Raw genomic sequence first — 14057 nt, 5'->3', positions numbered from 1 at the left:
TAGGGTGGCCTCCCTTCTCATCTGCAGCCTCCAAGGCATGTAGGCTGGGAAACAGCTCCCCACACCTGAGAACTGTTTACTAAACTAAGCACAGGGCCTTTGATCAAGGGGGCTGATGCTGGGCTGGGAGGCCCCTCCTTACCCTCTGGTGCCTGGCTCTTTTGGGGGCCCTGTCTCTGCTCAGGTGCATTCTGGAATTTTCCAAACCTGCTCAGCCTGCCCCCTACTCCTGAGACCACGAGCCTGGCAGCTGGGGAGAGGCTGGCAATGCTGGGGAAGCTGTTTCCAGGTGGCCGCCATGTCCACAGCGAATCTAGAGTCGCTGTTGCCTTTCACCCTCTGCACAGACCGGGCACCCATTCTGCCTGGAATTAGTCAGAATGTGAAATGAGTTAAAATTTAAAAATCAGTCAGCCTTCACCGCATGTCATCTTTCTCCTCTGAATAAAGTCCTTTACTTCAGAAAAAGAATTTGCAAACCACAGCAGGTTTCATAGGTCAAAATAGAGATTTTTATTTGCCAACATAAAGCAACCACATTAAAAAAAAAAACAAAGCAAAAACAAAACGACCCACCATCTTTGAGAACACGGCTGCCAACGCGGATGACAGGGTGGGGGTGAACGCCTCGGTGTGATTTAAAATGCAGCGCTGGGAAGGACCCAGCAGGGCCCTCACGTGCTCCCCACCGTCCTGGAAGGCAGGGAGGTTCAGCGGCTTTGGACTTGATGTGAACCCAGATAACACACACATGTTCCGAGACAGACATTCTACCCCGGCACTGCCTGCTTTCCCAGAAAGCTTAATTTATTGCACCTTCATGTTTTACAATCACAAATGATATGACAGGAGTGGATGTGGGCTCTCTCATGCGTTTCATGAACAGATCATTTAAACAATAAAGATAGTGTGCCTTTAACACCAGAACCCACTTAGGCGGCCTCTACACGCACCCACCAAGATGTCACCTGACCCACCTGGAATCACCAGCTCAGCGGCTTACAGCCGGTCAGAAGCAGGGTAATGTCACCAGGTCTTCAGGGGCAAATGTGAGGGTTTGCCCAGTGACCGTGGCTTAGGGAAGAGTAAGTACAAAGATTTCGGCTGATGGCTCCAGCGGGGTGCTGGGGAAGCCCGGGGCACCTGGTGCTGGTGCCCCCTTGAGAGAGGAGCTCAGTGAGAACCACACCTCCCCTGGGCTTGCACGCTCTGGCATCCGAGAGGGCTGGTCTGGGCTTGGAATGGAGGGAAAGTGTGCTCCTTCCTCCAAAGGCACTTGACATTTTTGATGCAGGGTACTTGACATTTTTCCAGCTACTTAGATGCTCAATAAATTCTGTGAACATCACTGGTTCCTAAAAACCACTCAGCCACAGACAAGAGTGAATGGGCAACTTAGCATCCCTTGAGCTAAGCTCTTCTCGAGAAAGAGACACCTCAGTTCTAAAAAACTTTCCAAATGGAGAAGATCTGAGGGGTCACAGATCTGTGTGGAGAACAAGGGGGCACAGCTTGGGGGGCATAAGAGCTGGAATCTGGGGAAACAGCCTTCCCAAAGTTCCAGAGGCCATGAGCTGGTGGTGTCTGTTGCCCAAAAGCCCAGAGCTGGAAATAGGGGTTCCCAGCTGTGCTTCTGGATGAGGTGTGAGTGCACCTCCATGTGTGCAACATCCCCCCACACACACCACACACCCTCCTCTGTCCACTTCTTCCTCCCCAGTAAAACTTCTAGAATATGCACAGTGGCCACTGTATCTTTGTCCTCCAGCAGAAAGAGCCAGAACTGCTCACCTGAGGGGCCTCACTTGCAGACCCTGCCCTCTACCTGCTTACAGGGAGAGGCAGCCAGCCTGTCCCCCTCTGTCCCCTGGCTCTGCCTCTACTGACGCTCAGTCCTGACTGATCAACGCCTATGGGAGCTGAAGACTCCCTGCTGGGAGTGGGCAGAGGAAACCAGTTCCACAGGCCATGCTCTGGAATGTCACCTTCAGCTCGCAAACCAGATGTCAAAGTAGCCACAGCCCAGGGCCCACAGCTGAGGCAGAAGGAAGATTCCATGGTGCAGCTAGAGCGACCTGTCGCCGGTTCAGTACCAGACTGGCCACTCACCGACATGCAGGCTGCTGTCCTTCTCCGTGCTCTGCGTCTGAGGAGTCAGCGTCTGAGAACAAGGTCACAGGTCCACAACGCGGGCCTTGAAGAGTCAGGGTCACCTTGCAGACCCTCGGCTAGGTTTGGGCCTCTCTGTCTCTTTCATTGGAACAGGAGAGGGTGTTGCGGGCCTGGGTCCTGGCTGCTACCTCAGAAGGGAGCCCAGACCCTCTGGGGAAACTGAGGCCCCTCTCTGTGATTACCATCTCTTATCTGGATTAGGCAGTCAGGTACCAACCTGTGGGTAGCTGGGATGTTACCTTGACCACAAAGAGGCAGGTCCTGGAGGGCGGCTGAATTGGCCAACTGTTCTAGAAAGCTCTGGCTACTCTGCTGTCAGATTGGTTTTTCGAGCATGAGCTTTTGTGTTTTAATTTCCTTTTCAAAACAAATTCTTCCTCCTTCTTACTTGGACAGACAGAGGGAATTTTTCTTGTAATTGAAACTGAGGGAGGCATGAGGGCTATTAAGTGCTTGGAATCCGGCCCTTTGCGGGAGGTGCCCGAGTGGCTGATGATGGGAGCCACCTGTGGGCAGGCCCCCCACGTGTCCCCTCGAGGCCTTCCTACCTCTGGCAGCCTCAAAACCTGACCATTTAGCATTTCCTGCTCTGCATCCCCTAAAAGTTGTATCTGGTAATTCATCCCATTACTTGTTTTCTGGTTTTAGCTGGTCTTACCCAGGCACTAGACTAAGGAGAGTGAGTTTTGATGGGAAACATCCTTACTATAAACAAACAAAAAAGAGGCCAGAAGTGAGTCTTCTGAGGGAGCTGGTATCAGGTGCAAGGATGTCAAACAGGTGTTTTCTCATATGACAAATGTGAGTGATTGGTGACTGGGCTGGGGTGCATTTGCTAGCACCCAGAGGTCCAGCAGAGCTGGGTGAGGGCACGAGCTCGGTGGTCAGCTGAGGATGTCTGTTCTGGATGCAGCAAGTGGCGTAGTGGACCACGTGCCTGTGCAGTCTCATCACCTCACCTGACCTATGTGGAGGGTGACATGAAGACTGGAGTGAGGAGAGCAGAAGGACCCCCGCCCCCATTAGCTGACTTCCTATGAGATGGAATCAGGACAGGATCCCCACTGGGCCAGGGACACAGGAGTGAAAGTCACATCCATAAGACTTCACAGGAAGCACTTGGGTCCCAGGATTCACAGAGCAGGGACCTTCCTGCCCCCCGGCCCCAGGCCCGCTGAGGTCTCTTGGCTCCCCCTCTGGGGAGTTACAGTAGGCAAGAGGTGGGGAGAGGTAAGAATTTATACTAATTCCTAGCCAAACCCACCAATCCAAAGACACCAGTAGGGGAGCAACACATTCTTCCCATGAATCCTCATTCCTGGCGAGTAACGGTGTCATTCATTGTAAACTTGCAGCTTCTGAGACCCGCACCCAGTTTGCAGGCACAATGCACCCAAGTGTCCAGGTGTAGGCCCTCCTCTGCCCTCTGCCTGTCATTCACCTTGGCTGCCAGGCTGCAAAGGGACCCCAGCTGCCTTCCCCAGAAACTGCCCGGGGACGAGCATCCTCTGACTCCTGGTCCCTGCTGGGAACACCAGCAGCTGCCGAGGCAAAGCAATTGATGGCGAGTTGGAAGTGTGTCCCAGCACCAGACCCCATGTCCTTTGTTTTCGGGGCAGAAGGGGAATTATGTGTTCTCTGGGGATTGAGTGCAAGCAGCAAACCACTGCTGCACTTTCCACTGGGGCCACTGACACCAGCCAGGGGCTGGCGCGTCCCAGGAGGACCCAGAGGCGCCAGCTCCGAGGTGGGTGGAAAGGCCGGCTTCCCTGAGCCTGGCAGGCGACAGAACAGGGGCCACCGCAGGGACGCTGATGAGCCAGCCTCCCGCACCCCCTGGCCAGCAGAGACAGAGCTGCCCGCGCCCTGAAACCCACCCCAGCGGCTGCCAGGGCTGCAAGAAGCTCTCCTCCCAGGACACTCGGGGCTCACCAACCTGGGTCCAGATCCCACGTCTGCACGGCCGGTGTCTCTATCTTTAGCCTCAGCTTCTGCTTCTTTAGAAGTAGAGGCAAAGAAGTACCAAGCCCTGAGTGGTGGTCAATAAAACATGGCTTCTCGTGCGCCTGGCCTAGGCCAGACACCCGCAAGCGCGAGACCCACGTGTTCTTTCTTTCTGGGTCCTTGTCCCGCTGCCTCCTGCCGCTGACACCTCGGGGGGCTCCCGGCCTCCCCTCCCAGCTGACCTTTACAATCACCTCCCCGCGGCATGTGCCTTTCTGCTCCGAGCACAGACTGGGGACAAAGGGCAGGGAGCGGCCAGCTGGGGATGGCCGGGGGCGGCTCTGACCTTGCTCCCCAGGCTCCTCTCCCCCTCCCCACTTCCCCCCCATCTCTCCTCCTCCTCCTCCTGCCCCATCCACTCCCTCCCCTCCTTTGCTCTTCCTCTCACGCACCCACCGCGCACCCACCATGCACACGCCTCCGGGCAGGGCTAGTGACACCTCTGCCAACCTCTCACACTGGGGGCAGAGGCGGGATAAACACAGGCAGCGCCCACTGCTGTGCCTGATGGCACTTCCAGGCTCTTGGTCGTGGCTGTTCCGGAAGCTAGAAAGTCATAAAAATAATTGCACGTGCTTTAAGCAAAGAAGAATACACTTGACAAGCACCAGTGAATAGCTTGTTATATATTACAACTGTATTTATACGAAAGTCATGAAAATATCAATTTTCTTTTTTAAAAAAGGTATGCAAACAAGCAGATTCTATGGTATTATTATCAAAGTTTAAAAAATATAGAGACAACCCCCACCATCCCCAGGCCACAAGGCACAGCTGCTCCCTCCCCACAGGTAGCACACCTGACAGCAGGTAGCACACCTGTCAGCAGGTAGCCTGGTCTTCTTTAGGAAGCTACTGGTATGAGGGGGTTGGGCAGGGCACCACCAGGGGGCAGTGGTGACCCGGGTCAACTCTGGCCTTGCTCTCTTGCTGTGTGGCCCTGGGGACGTTAATTCCCCTCTCTGGGCCTCAGCCATCCAGCCTATGGAGGGGCAGAGCGGGAGTGGCATCACCTTCCAGGTCTGATGGCAACCAGGGAGCACCTGGGCACGACTGCTAGGCCCGGTTTCCAGGGAAGCGGTCACTTGTGGGGACGCCGGCCGGAGGCTTGACTTCTCAATAGGCAAGAGGAGCCTGGGTCCCGGGTCAGCGCCCAACACAGTCCTCAGCAGTTCCTGCCAGAGGCCCGGCTTCTCCTTCCTCTCTGCAGGGGCCTAGGGCAGGGCTGGGGCTCGACAAGGGGGTGGGTGAACTGAAGGCAGCCGGGAGGGCTCCGGGTCGGGCCGACTCTTCCCGGGCCCTCAGTTTCCCCTTGATGTAAAGGGCCTTTCTGGCTCTACCACCTCTTGAATCCAAAGGCCTGAAGAATCCCTTCTTGGCCTCCTGGTTGCAGCTGAACAGAGAACCTCGATTTGTAAAGAGCAGGCACCACACATTTTCTTTAAAAGGAAACCATCATGTTGATGTAGTGATCCAGTTATAAAGCACTTAGGACCCTTCGGAATCCCCAGGAGGCGGGGACGTGTGTCCAGCCTCAGGGCGCTCCCCGGTGTGTCAGGCCTCGCTGGCCTAGACCTGGGTTTGGGCCCTGGGCCCCTGGTGGGGACGTGCTTGGCACAGAGGACCAGCCTCTTCCCAACATGGAGGGTGAGGCCCTCAGGAGCTGCTCCATGTCTTGGGCCCTTGTTCCCTGGTCCCTGGTGGGGCAGGCACCCACCTCGTATCCCTTCAGGGGGAGTCGCTGGCGATGCACACTCAGCCCAATAGTGGGGAGGCACAGTTTCCCTGACGGCCGGGCTGCGGCTGTGGAACGCTGACCACCGAGTCTGTCACCTTCTTTCTCCCACAGCAGAACGATCCAAGCAGGGTGTGACCCTGTCCTGGAGCCTCGGCGGGGGGCTTGGTCTGCACTGAGCAGTGGGGTGCAGGCCCTTCCATTGTGCTTCTGCAGGGCTGAGTTGCCCTCTGCCTGTCCTCCCTGGGTGTCGCTCTACTTTTCCTGCCGTCACTGGGCCTGCCTTCATGGTCCCGATCCACAGCAGGCCTTCCGCTGCCCTTGGGAGTGCTGGACCCGCAGGTGGTTCTTGCAGAGTCCCTGGGCGCTGCATGAGGCCTGCACAGCTCCTCTGGGGTCACAGCTCAGACACCTTTTCACTTAACATCAGGGTTTGGGCTTCTGCCTAGATTTCCAGAGAAGGCTACAGTGCCCGCTTTGCAGGGCAAAGACAGGCTAAGGGGGAAAATCAGACCAGAGGGCCGCTAGGGGCTCCCCCTACCAATGGAGATCTCATATAAAACTATACATACCGAGCATTTCCATAGCGCATATAAAAATTCTATACATTATTCTCTCGTCACACACAGTCCACATTTGGTATAAATAGACCGACACAACACTGTATAAAAAGTCCTTTGTCCCGGGGCATCACTACAGTAGTTACCCTGATCTGGCCTCAGGTCCAGAGTCAGGCTGACCTGACACTGCCCAGTGCCCAGTGTCCCGGCGTCCTCACGGGAGCCCTGAGCGACGGCTGCAGCGGAGGCCGGAAGGCCACCCGGGGCTGTGGGGCTAGGTGGGCGGGGGGCCGTGGTAGCGCAGCATGAGCCGGAAGGAGCGGGCGAAGGTGTTGGCCAGGGTGCAGCTGCGGCCCTCGCGCCCGGCGGGCAGCATGAAGAGCAGCAGCAGCAGCAGCAGTAGCAGCAGCTGCAGGGGCAGCGCCACACGGCACACCTTCCAGAAGCAGGAGCCCAGTCCTCGCCGCCGAGTCTGCAGAACCAAAGAGGGAGGCGTGAGCAGGCACAGGGGCTGGGGCTGGAGGGGGCCGTGGGGCAGTGGCCCCCGGACAGGCTGACTGCACACATCTCAGTCTCCCCATCTGGAAGTGGGGCTCATGTGAGTTTTGCCAGAAACAAAAATCCCTGGGGTTTTTGCAAACCATTTAAGGCCTTCAGTAAAGTCACAGACTCTGGCAGTTACTCTAAGTCTTTGGCTATGAGAGTGGGGCTGGAGGGGACTGGGCGGGGGGCACTCAAATTCTCTGAACTTCAACTCTCCATCCACACAGAGGGGTCAGAATGGCACCTACCTGCCAGGGCTGGGGCACTTGAAGCTGCTGCCCTATTAAGATGCACCATTAAGAGCGCGTCTAAAGCACGGTTGTCTTACCACCTGTCACCCTCATCGTCACCACCACCACAGCCCTCCTGCTCCCTGCCATCACCTCCTCTTTCATCGACACCACCAGCGTGACCTGAAGGTCCGGCTCACAAGTCCAGACGCCTAGTGGACTTCTTTGCTGTGATGTCCATGAAAGTGGCCAAAGAACGTTTCCTAAATTCCAGAGGGACAAGCAACTTCCAAACAGCAAAGGATCAAGAGCTGAATGCCCAGGAAAAAGAAGCCCCGCGACCGAGGGGCAGTGGAGTGCTGGGCAGGGGCCCGGCCCAGAGGACCAGGCTGACCGGGTCCTAACACAGCCTCTGTCATGGACTCACTGGGTGACCCTGGGCCAGCCCGCAGCCTCTCTGAGCCCCCATTTTCTCCGCAGCAATATGGGAATAAAGCACCTACCCCGGCACCCTGTGCCGGATGGCGTGACGCAGAGCAAAGCGTCAGCGGGGATTTACACGCTAGCTCACAGTAGCTGGGATCTGCTTAGTAGTGCCTGCCGTTAGTGCAGAATATGCTGCTAGTTCACAAAGGTTCTCCCTCCAGGCGCCACGAGCTACAGTCCGGACATGAGGGTGGGGGCGACGTGAGGCGATGATGACGGGGGTGGTGGTGGTGAGAAAGCAGGGCCCAGCCTGGCCCATCCGTCTCTCCGCCTCTCAGACCTGAGTGGCCACACTCCCCTGCCCCAACCACCTCCACATAAAACATCTGACTCCATGGTTTCAGCCTTAAATATCCCCACCTGCCAGAGTCCTTGGCCAGTGACCTTGAGAAAACACACTTCTAATCATGCACGGGACAGAGAAGCAATTCCGGCTACGCTATTTCAGCGGTGACCTTGGGAGCAGGGGTGCGGGGTGATGACTCCCGCCAGCACGGAGTGGGGCGTGTCCTCGAGACGCGGCTCCTCCACAGCTGCCCGGGGGTCAGGCCTGCCCGGGCTGTGGTCTCGCCCACTCGCTGGGCTCGGGTGAGGCCGCCTCAGTCTGTGGGGGCTCTAATCGGACTCCCCGACATTTCATGTTGGTGGCGCCTGATTTCAAATCTCTGACCCGCCCGGGAGAGGAAAGAAGCCCCAGGTGTGGGTTTACACCGCAACTGAACACCTGTAATGAATGGTCCCCTCAGGTGGAGAATTGGCTTCCAGGTGCCCTCTCTCTGTTCTTCTCCATTCTCAGAGCTGATGCTCCTTTGAGCACCCTCTGGGGGAGCCCTCTTTGACGGTCCAAGTTGTGTCTGCCTTTCCAAGTGCTGACAAGGGAGGTCTCCTTCAAAGGACTCCGCTGCCTGCCCAGTGGCTGTTCCCCTGGAGCTCATGGCTTCACTTTAAGGGACCTGGAGTCCAAAATGCTCTTCTGATTCCCAAATCTTCACACACACACACACACACACACATATGCACACGCACGCGCACACACACACACACACACAAATAGACACCAACAACTTTCTAAGAAGACAATGAAGAAATCGGCCATCTCTGTTCTCCCCAGACCTGGGGGTTCTCGGCACCTCAGTCTCCCCAGAAAGTACTCCCTGCGTCCCAGCAGCTCGAGTGACCCAAGCAGAGAAGGGGCTCCCGCGGGAAGGGGTGAGTCGGGATGGAGGACGAGGCTGCACAGCACGTGGCGGGGAGGAGGAGCATCTGTGGGCGGGAGAGGCTCAGTGGAAACCAACAGCGGCTCTTGAGTTTTGAATTCAGATGAGTCTGTCACAGAGAATGTGGCCTGGGCTGGGGGAGGGGAAGGTCCAGAGTCCTGGGCTCTAGCCCTGTTGTGTCACTTCCTAGCTCTGTGACCTAGGACAGGTCACTTGGCTTCTCTGAGCGTCAGGTTCTCGGTGGGGGGGTGGGGGAGAGGGTGGCTGGGGGGTTGAGGGGGGTGACGTCTGCCTGCCAAAGCTGGAAGGGTGAACATGGTGGCCCTTGCTTAACTTGCTGTGCATAGTAGGTGCTCAATAAACACCCGTTCTCCCCTAACAGATGGATCCCGGGCAGGTGGGCAGCTCCCGCCAGAGCTGCAGCTTCCCACTGCCAGGGACCAGGCACCACCAAGCTCCCCAGTCCCATCAGGGAGGAAGGCGCTGCTCTTAAATGCCGCCTCTCAGCCCCCTGAGACCCTCACATCCCCCTCCACGGGGCTTCTGCACAGACTGACCCTCCTGTGTGGAAAACTCATCGCCCTCCTTCTGGTTAGTTCCTGACCAGGGTCGGGGTGGACACTGAGCTCCCATTGTATAGTCTTAGGGCACCTTTCCTTTGCAGTATGCCTGCGTCCCTTGGTCTCTCTGGGGTCCACTTTAGTTGTCTGCGGCAACCCCCGTCATTTGCATGGAGTGAATGAAGACTAGGGAAGGACCCTTTCTGTGCATCTGGCAGTCTGTGCCTCCCTCGGGGCCCGTGATGAGACATGCAGACCCTGGCTGACCCCTGGCTGTCAACGGTGCTCTCTGTCCTCACGGGTCACCCGGAACATCCGGGCTCTACACTGTGACACCGTGACAGTGCCCACCACGGCTCTGTCCTCAGCTCTCCACGGCTCTTGGGCCCCCCAGAGCTCCTGCCCAGCAAAGTGATGAAAAGAAAGGAGCTATCAAGTCATGAAAAGACACAGAGGAAAGTTAGATGCATGTTACTAAGTCAAAGAAGTCACTCTCAAGAGGCGACATACGGTACGGTTCTGACATTCGGGGAAAGGCGAGCCGTAAGGACAGTGCAAGGGTCAGAGGTTATCAGGGCTGGGCGGGGGGAGAGCAACAGGAGGAGCCTAGAGGACGTCAGGGCTGCAAGATGCTTCATGATGCTGTAACGGGGGGTAAATGGCACCGTCTGCGGTGAGTTCATCAAAGCTCTGAGCGCACACAGCGCGAGGCGGGCACTAAGTTAGCAGGGACGTCATCGTGCTGATGGGCGGTGCGGGCTCGCGGACTGTAACGAACGTGTCACACGCAGGCAAGGGGGCAGTAACAGGGGAAACTGCCCCAAAAAGTCTATTTTTTTTTTTTTTTTGTAAACTATTGAGAAAGCTCTAGAATTCTGTATATGAGCTGTGGCCCAAGTACTAGTGTTTCATCCACACTGAATCTTATCAACACTGATTCTACCAGCTGGAGGGGAGGGCTTGGGGAGGGGGGAGAGAGACAGAGATGGAGGGAGGGAGGAGCAGACTGACCCATGGCGAGATCTGAAAAGAGCAGCCGGGACAGCCGTGAGCAGGGACACGGTCACTGACCCCGCGGTCACCTAGAGGCCAAGGAGAAGCGCACAGAAATATGTTCCTCGTCGAGAGAAGCAGCAGCTACTGGTGACGTGGCTGGGGTGAATTTCAGAGGCACTGGTGGGCACAAAGGCAGGTGGGCGGAGCACCAGCAGGATGAGGAGAGAGACTGCAAAGACGGACAAACTCTCTGGAGTTCAGTCGTCAAAGTCAAGTCTCAGGAACCTACGTCCACGGTCCTGGCAATGGCTCTTTTGCAAATCAGTGCTGGCCAGTCGCTCTGGGCTCCCCGGCTGAGCGAGACAGTCTGGGGCGACACACGGCAGGTAGTCTGGGGCTGCCTCTCTCTTTCTGAAGATGAGACACAGCCCAGCCCCAGCAGGGCCCAGCTCTTCAGCTAAGAAACAGCCAAAGTGACCAGCCCCCAGCGTTGCACAGTGAATCGCGGGCTCCAAAGTCATGCTACGTCCTTTCTGCCCCCAGCCTGACCTGGATCATGGTCACAGATAAAACGGGGCCAAGAGGCCACTCTCCTCCAGCCAAGAGAAGGTGCTATGAACCATGAGGACCAGGCTCGTTGGGGGGGGTGGGGGCGGGGGTGGGAGGACATGTAGCGCACAGCAGGGATTTTCAACACCATCACGGTCGTGGTGAGAGAAAGCTGCCGTCTAACAGGGAGACCCACTCCTGCTCCATAGATGCGGGACCCGGTCTTCCCGCCTACGATGCCAAGTGGCCACCATTAACCCCCACCAAGAAAGAAAAGGACCAGGATGGGGGCTCACTGGAGATCGCTCCCTCCAGCTGGGCTGCACCATCCACTCAGCGGAAATGAGGAATCGCCTCACCTCCCAGAAAGGGAGCCAGGAAATTCACCGTGGCGCTGGGTGAAGACAGGGACGCGAATTCTCCCGGGAACATGCGTGGCAGAGGGGGCTTCCAAGGGGCTGATGGCAGAGACCAGCCACAGCCTGGGAGCAGAGACTTTCATGGAAAGACACGTCGGGTACTGTGTCTCGGGTGGGGGGGGTGCAAACCCACATCCCTGCTGGGAGAACTAGACGGTACCCGGATTCCAGAGAGGTGGAACATGATGAGCCTTCAGGCCTAGGAAGACGTGTGCGGGCAAGTGAATAAAATGTCGCTCTGGGTAGCTCAGCCTCTGGCTCTGCCCCCAGAGGCCACAGCAGGCAGCACCGGGGAGGGGTCTGCCCCGACCCTGTCTATGGTGCACGGGCCATGCTGCCCCGGTGGCCCAGGCAAACAGATGTGTTTGCAAATCTCAACTAGCCGTTTGTCTCAGGTAGGACGACACCACTCCCCGGGCCCAGGCAGGAACTGTGGGGACTCCTGGCCATGGCGACTTCAAGAGCAATTACATTTCATGGGGCGGAGCGCAGTGGGCAGCCTGTCTGAGGGCACGGAGCTGGCAGTGTGTAGGCAGCTGCAAATTCAATAAATGGTAATGATTCTGTGGATACAAACAAGCAGGCTGGAGCCACTGACGTCGGTGGAGCATTCGATGACTTGGTGCACGGCGAGAAAAAAGCAGAGAACCAACGGCTCATAAATAATTAGCCTCGGGCAGGCTCCCCCTCCCGCTTTGGACTGAAAATAATATAGGGAATGTTCTGAAGCTGGCAGGATGACAACCTCTGCAGACAGCACCTACTTTCTACCCGTGTGTGTGCGTGTGTGCGCGTGCCTGCAGCCCTGCCAGAAGAAACAACACGAGCCCCAAACCAAAGGGGGGACGCCCCAGGAGTGCCCTTGCTGCAGAGAAGGTCCCCGGGTGCTCTGTCACATGGCAATCAAGAGCCTACTGAGTGCGGGCTCTGAACAGACATTCCCACCCTACCTCTAGGGCACCCCTTCTACTCCCTGGAAAGCCAGGTGAGGTGCCCCGCCCAGCCTCACACACCCTGATGGTGGGGCCCAGATGCAAATGTGGAGATAAAGCAGTTCTCAAAGTGGGAACCCCAGCCCAGCAGCCTCAGCCTCACCAGGGAACTTGCTAGAAATGCAGATTCTTGGACCATCCCAGATGTTATAAATCAGAAGCTCGGAGGACGCGGCCCTTGAACGTGCTATCATACAAATAAGCCCCAGCTGGCTCTGCCATTGGCCCCCGGATCTCTTACTTCTTCACAGCAGGCCAGGGCCTGTTAGCACAGGAGCCAGCAGCTCCACAAACTCAGAGCTTTGGCGGGTGCTGCCCATACACACAAACACGAGATATGAGCACCATGGAGGGTGGGGAACCTGGTGTGCCAGGCACCTGGGTCACAGACTCGGCGGCGTGAGGGGCCTCGGCCCCGAATGCTATGGGGGGCGTGCCGGAGGCCCAGGCCATCATGAGCCATGCGTGGCAGGAAACAGACTTGTTCCTACAAAAGGTGGCGCTGGGACTGCAATCTCGTGGGGATTTGACAGAAGCGGGGAGACCCACCGGTCCCCAGGGGTGGGTCCCCAAGACACAACTTTGTCCACATGGGACAAAGAAGAGGCCCTGACTGTGATTTCACCAGCCCCTGCACACAGCTCTAGGCTGCTCACTATTATCACTGCTGTTAAGGTTATTGCCTTGGGGGCCAGGCGCCTGGGGGAGCTCTGAGCCTCCTGGGGGGGCGGGGTGGAAACGTCTACTAGCAGGGCAGGAGCAGTGCCCACGTCTATGCCCTTGGGTTTGCCTGGAACCCCAGGTGTCCTGGGACAGCCCTGCTCTATGCCTGCGATCCCAGCATAATTACAGCAGTGTCCTCTTCCTCCCCACACTGTCCCATTTTGGACAAAAAAATCCCAGGGTTCCTCCTCTATCCAGTGCCAGTCACAGCTCAGTACAGCCTGGACCCCCTGGGGCTTCTGAGAGCAGGACCCCAGGGCCCAGCCCCCTGCCCCCAGGCGGACTCCCCATAAATGCTCCTCAGACCTGATGGAACATTCCAGAAAGGCCAAGAGCCCCATCCCAGCACCACAGGTCCACCGACCCTCCCGACGTCCTGCCCTCTAACTGTGCAGCAGATGGCAGACACGGTACCTTCTGGAATCCAGTCGGCTCCCCTGGAGAACTCTGCGTCTGTTATTTTAGGAAAGGAGAGGAAAAGGCAAAAAAAAGAAGTTAAGTGAGTGAAACTCAAATCCCAGCAGAGCCTGTAATGGAATATTCATTTTGTCAGGGGAGTGTTTCTTTAAAACTTCTGGTCATCTGGACAGGCTGAGCCAGCAGGCGATTCACTTAATGAGCTTTTTAACGCACTTCAGCCCCAGGTGGGGCCTTGTCTGGGCAGACGGGCCAGGCCCTGGCCGGGGCAGCGCTGACACCTAGTGGCCAGGACGGCAGCTTCAAGGTGAAGCTTGGAGTCTGGGGCTTGGGGGCTAAGGGCCCCAGGTTCCCCACCCCCAGCCGAGTTAACCTCCATGACTCAGTTTCCTCCTTGGTTCTCAGGGACTAACAACTGGACCCCCTTTCATTGGGTTGTTTATGAGGACAGAAC

At 57.1% G+C, this 14057-nt stretch overlaps 1 protein-coding gene across 2 annotated transcripts in view; it reads right to left on the bottom strand.

The window, feature by feature from the left end:
• Window positions 1-6745: 6745 nt before the first annotated feature.
• Window positions 6746-14057, bottom strand: part of SYNE3 (spectrin repeat containing nuclear envelope family member 3) — a gene marked incomplete at both ends in the record, with an annotated part of 35539 nt that continues 28227 nt past the window's right edge. For both annotated transcript variants that reach the window (XM_084240945.1, XM_084240944.1), the window contains 2 exons: window positions 6746-6943; window positions 13601-13639. In XM_084240945.1, coding sequence (XP_084097071.1) covers window positions 6746-6943; window positions 13601-13639 — 237 coding nt within the window. The remainder of the gene's footprint in view (window positions 6944-13600; window positions 13640-14057) is intronic.

This window comes from Talpa europaea (genome assembly GCF_964194135.1).
Source record: "Talpa europaea genome assembly, chromosome: 8".
NCBI lineage: Eukaryota > Metazoa > Chordata > Mammalia > Eulipotyphla > Talpidae > Talpa > Talpa europaea.
Note: the sequence above shows the minus strand (reverse complement) of the source record. Positions and strands in the feature narration are given on the sequence as shown.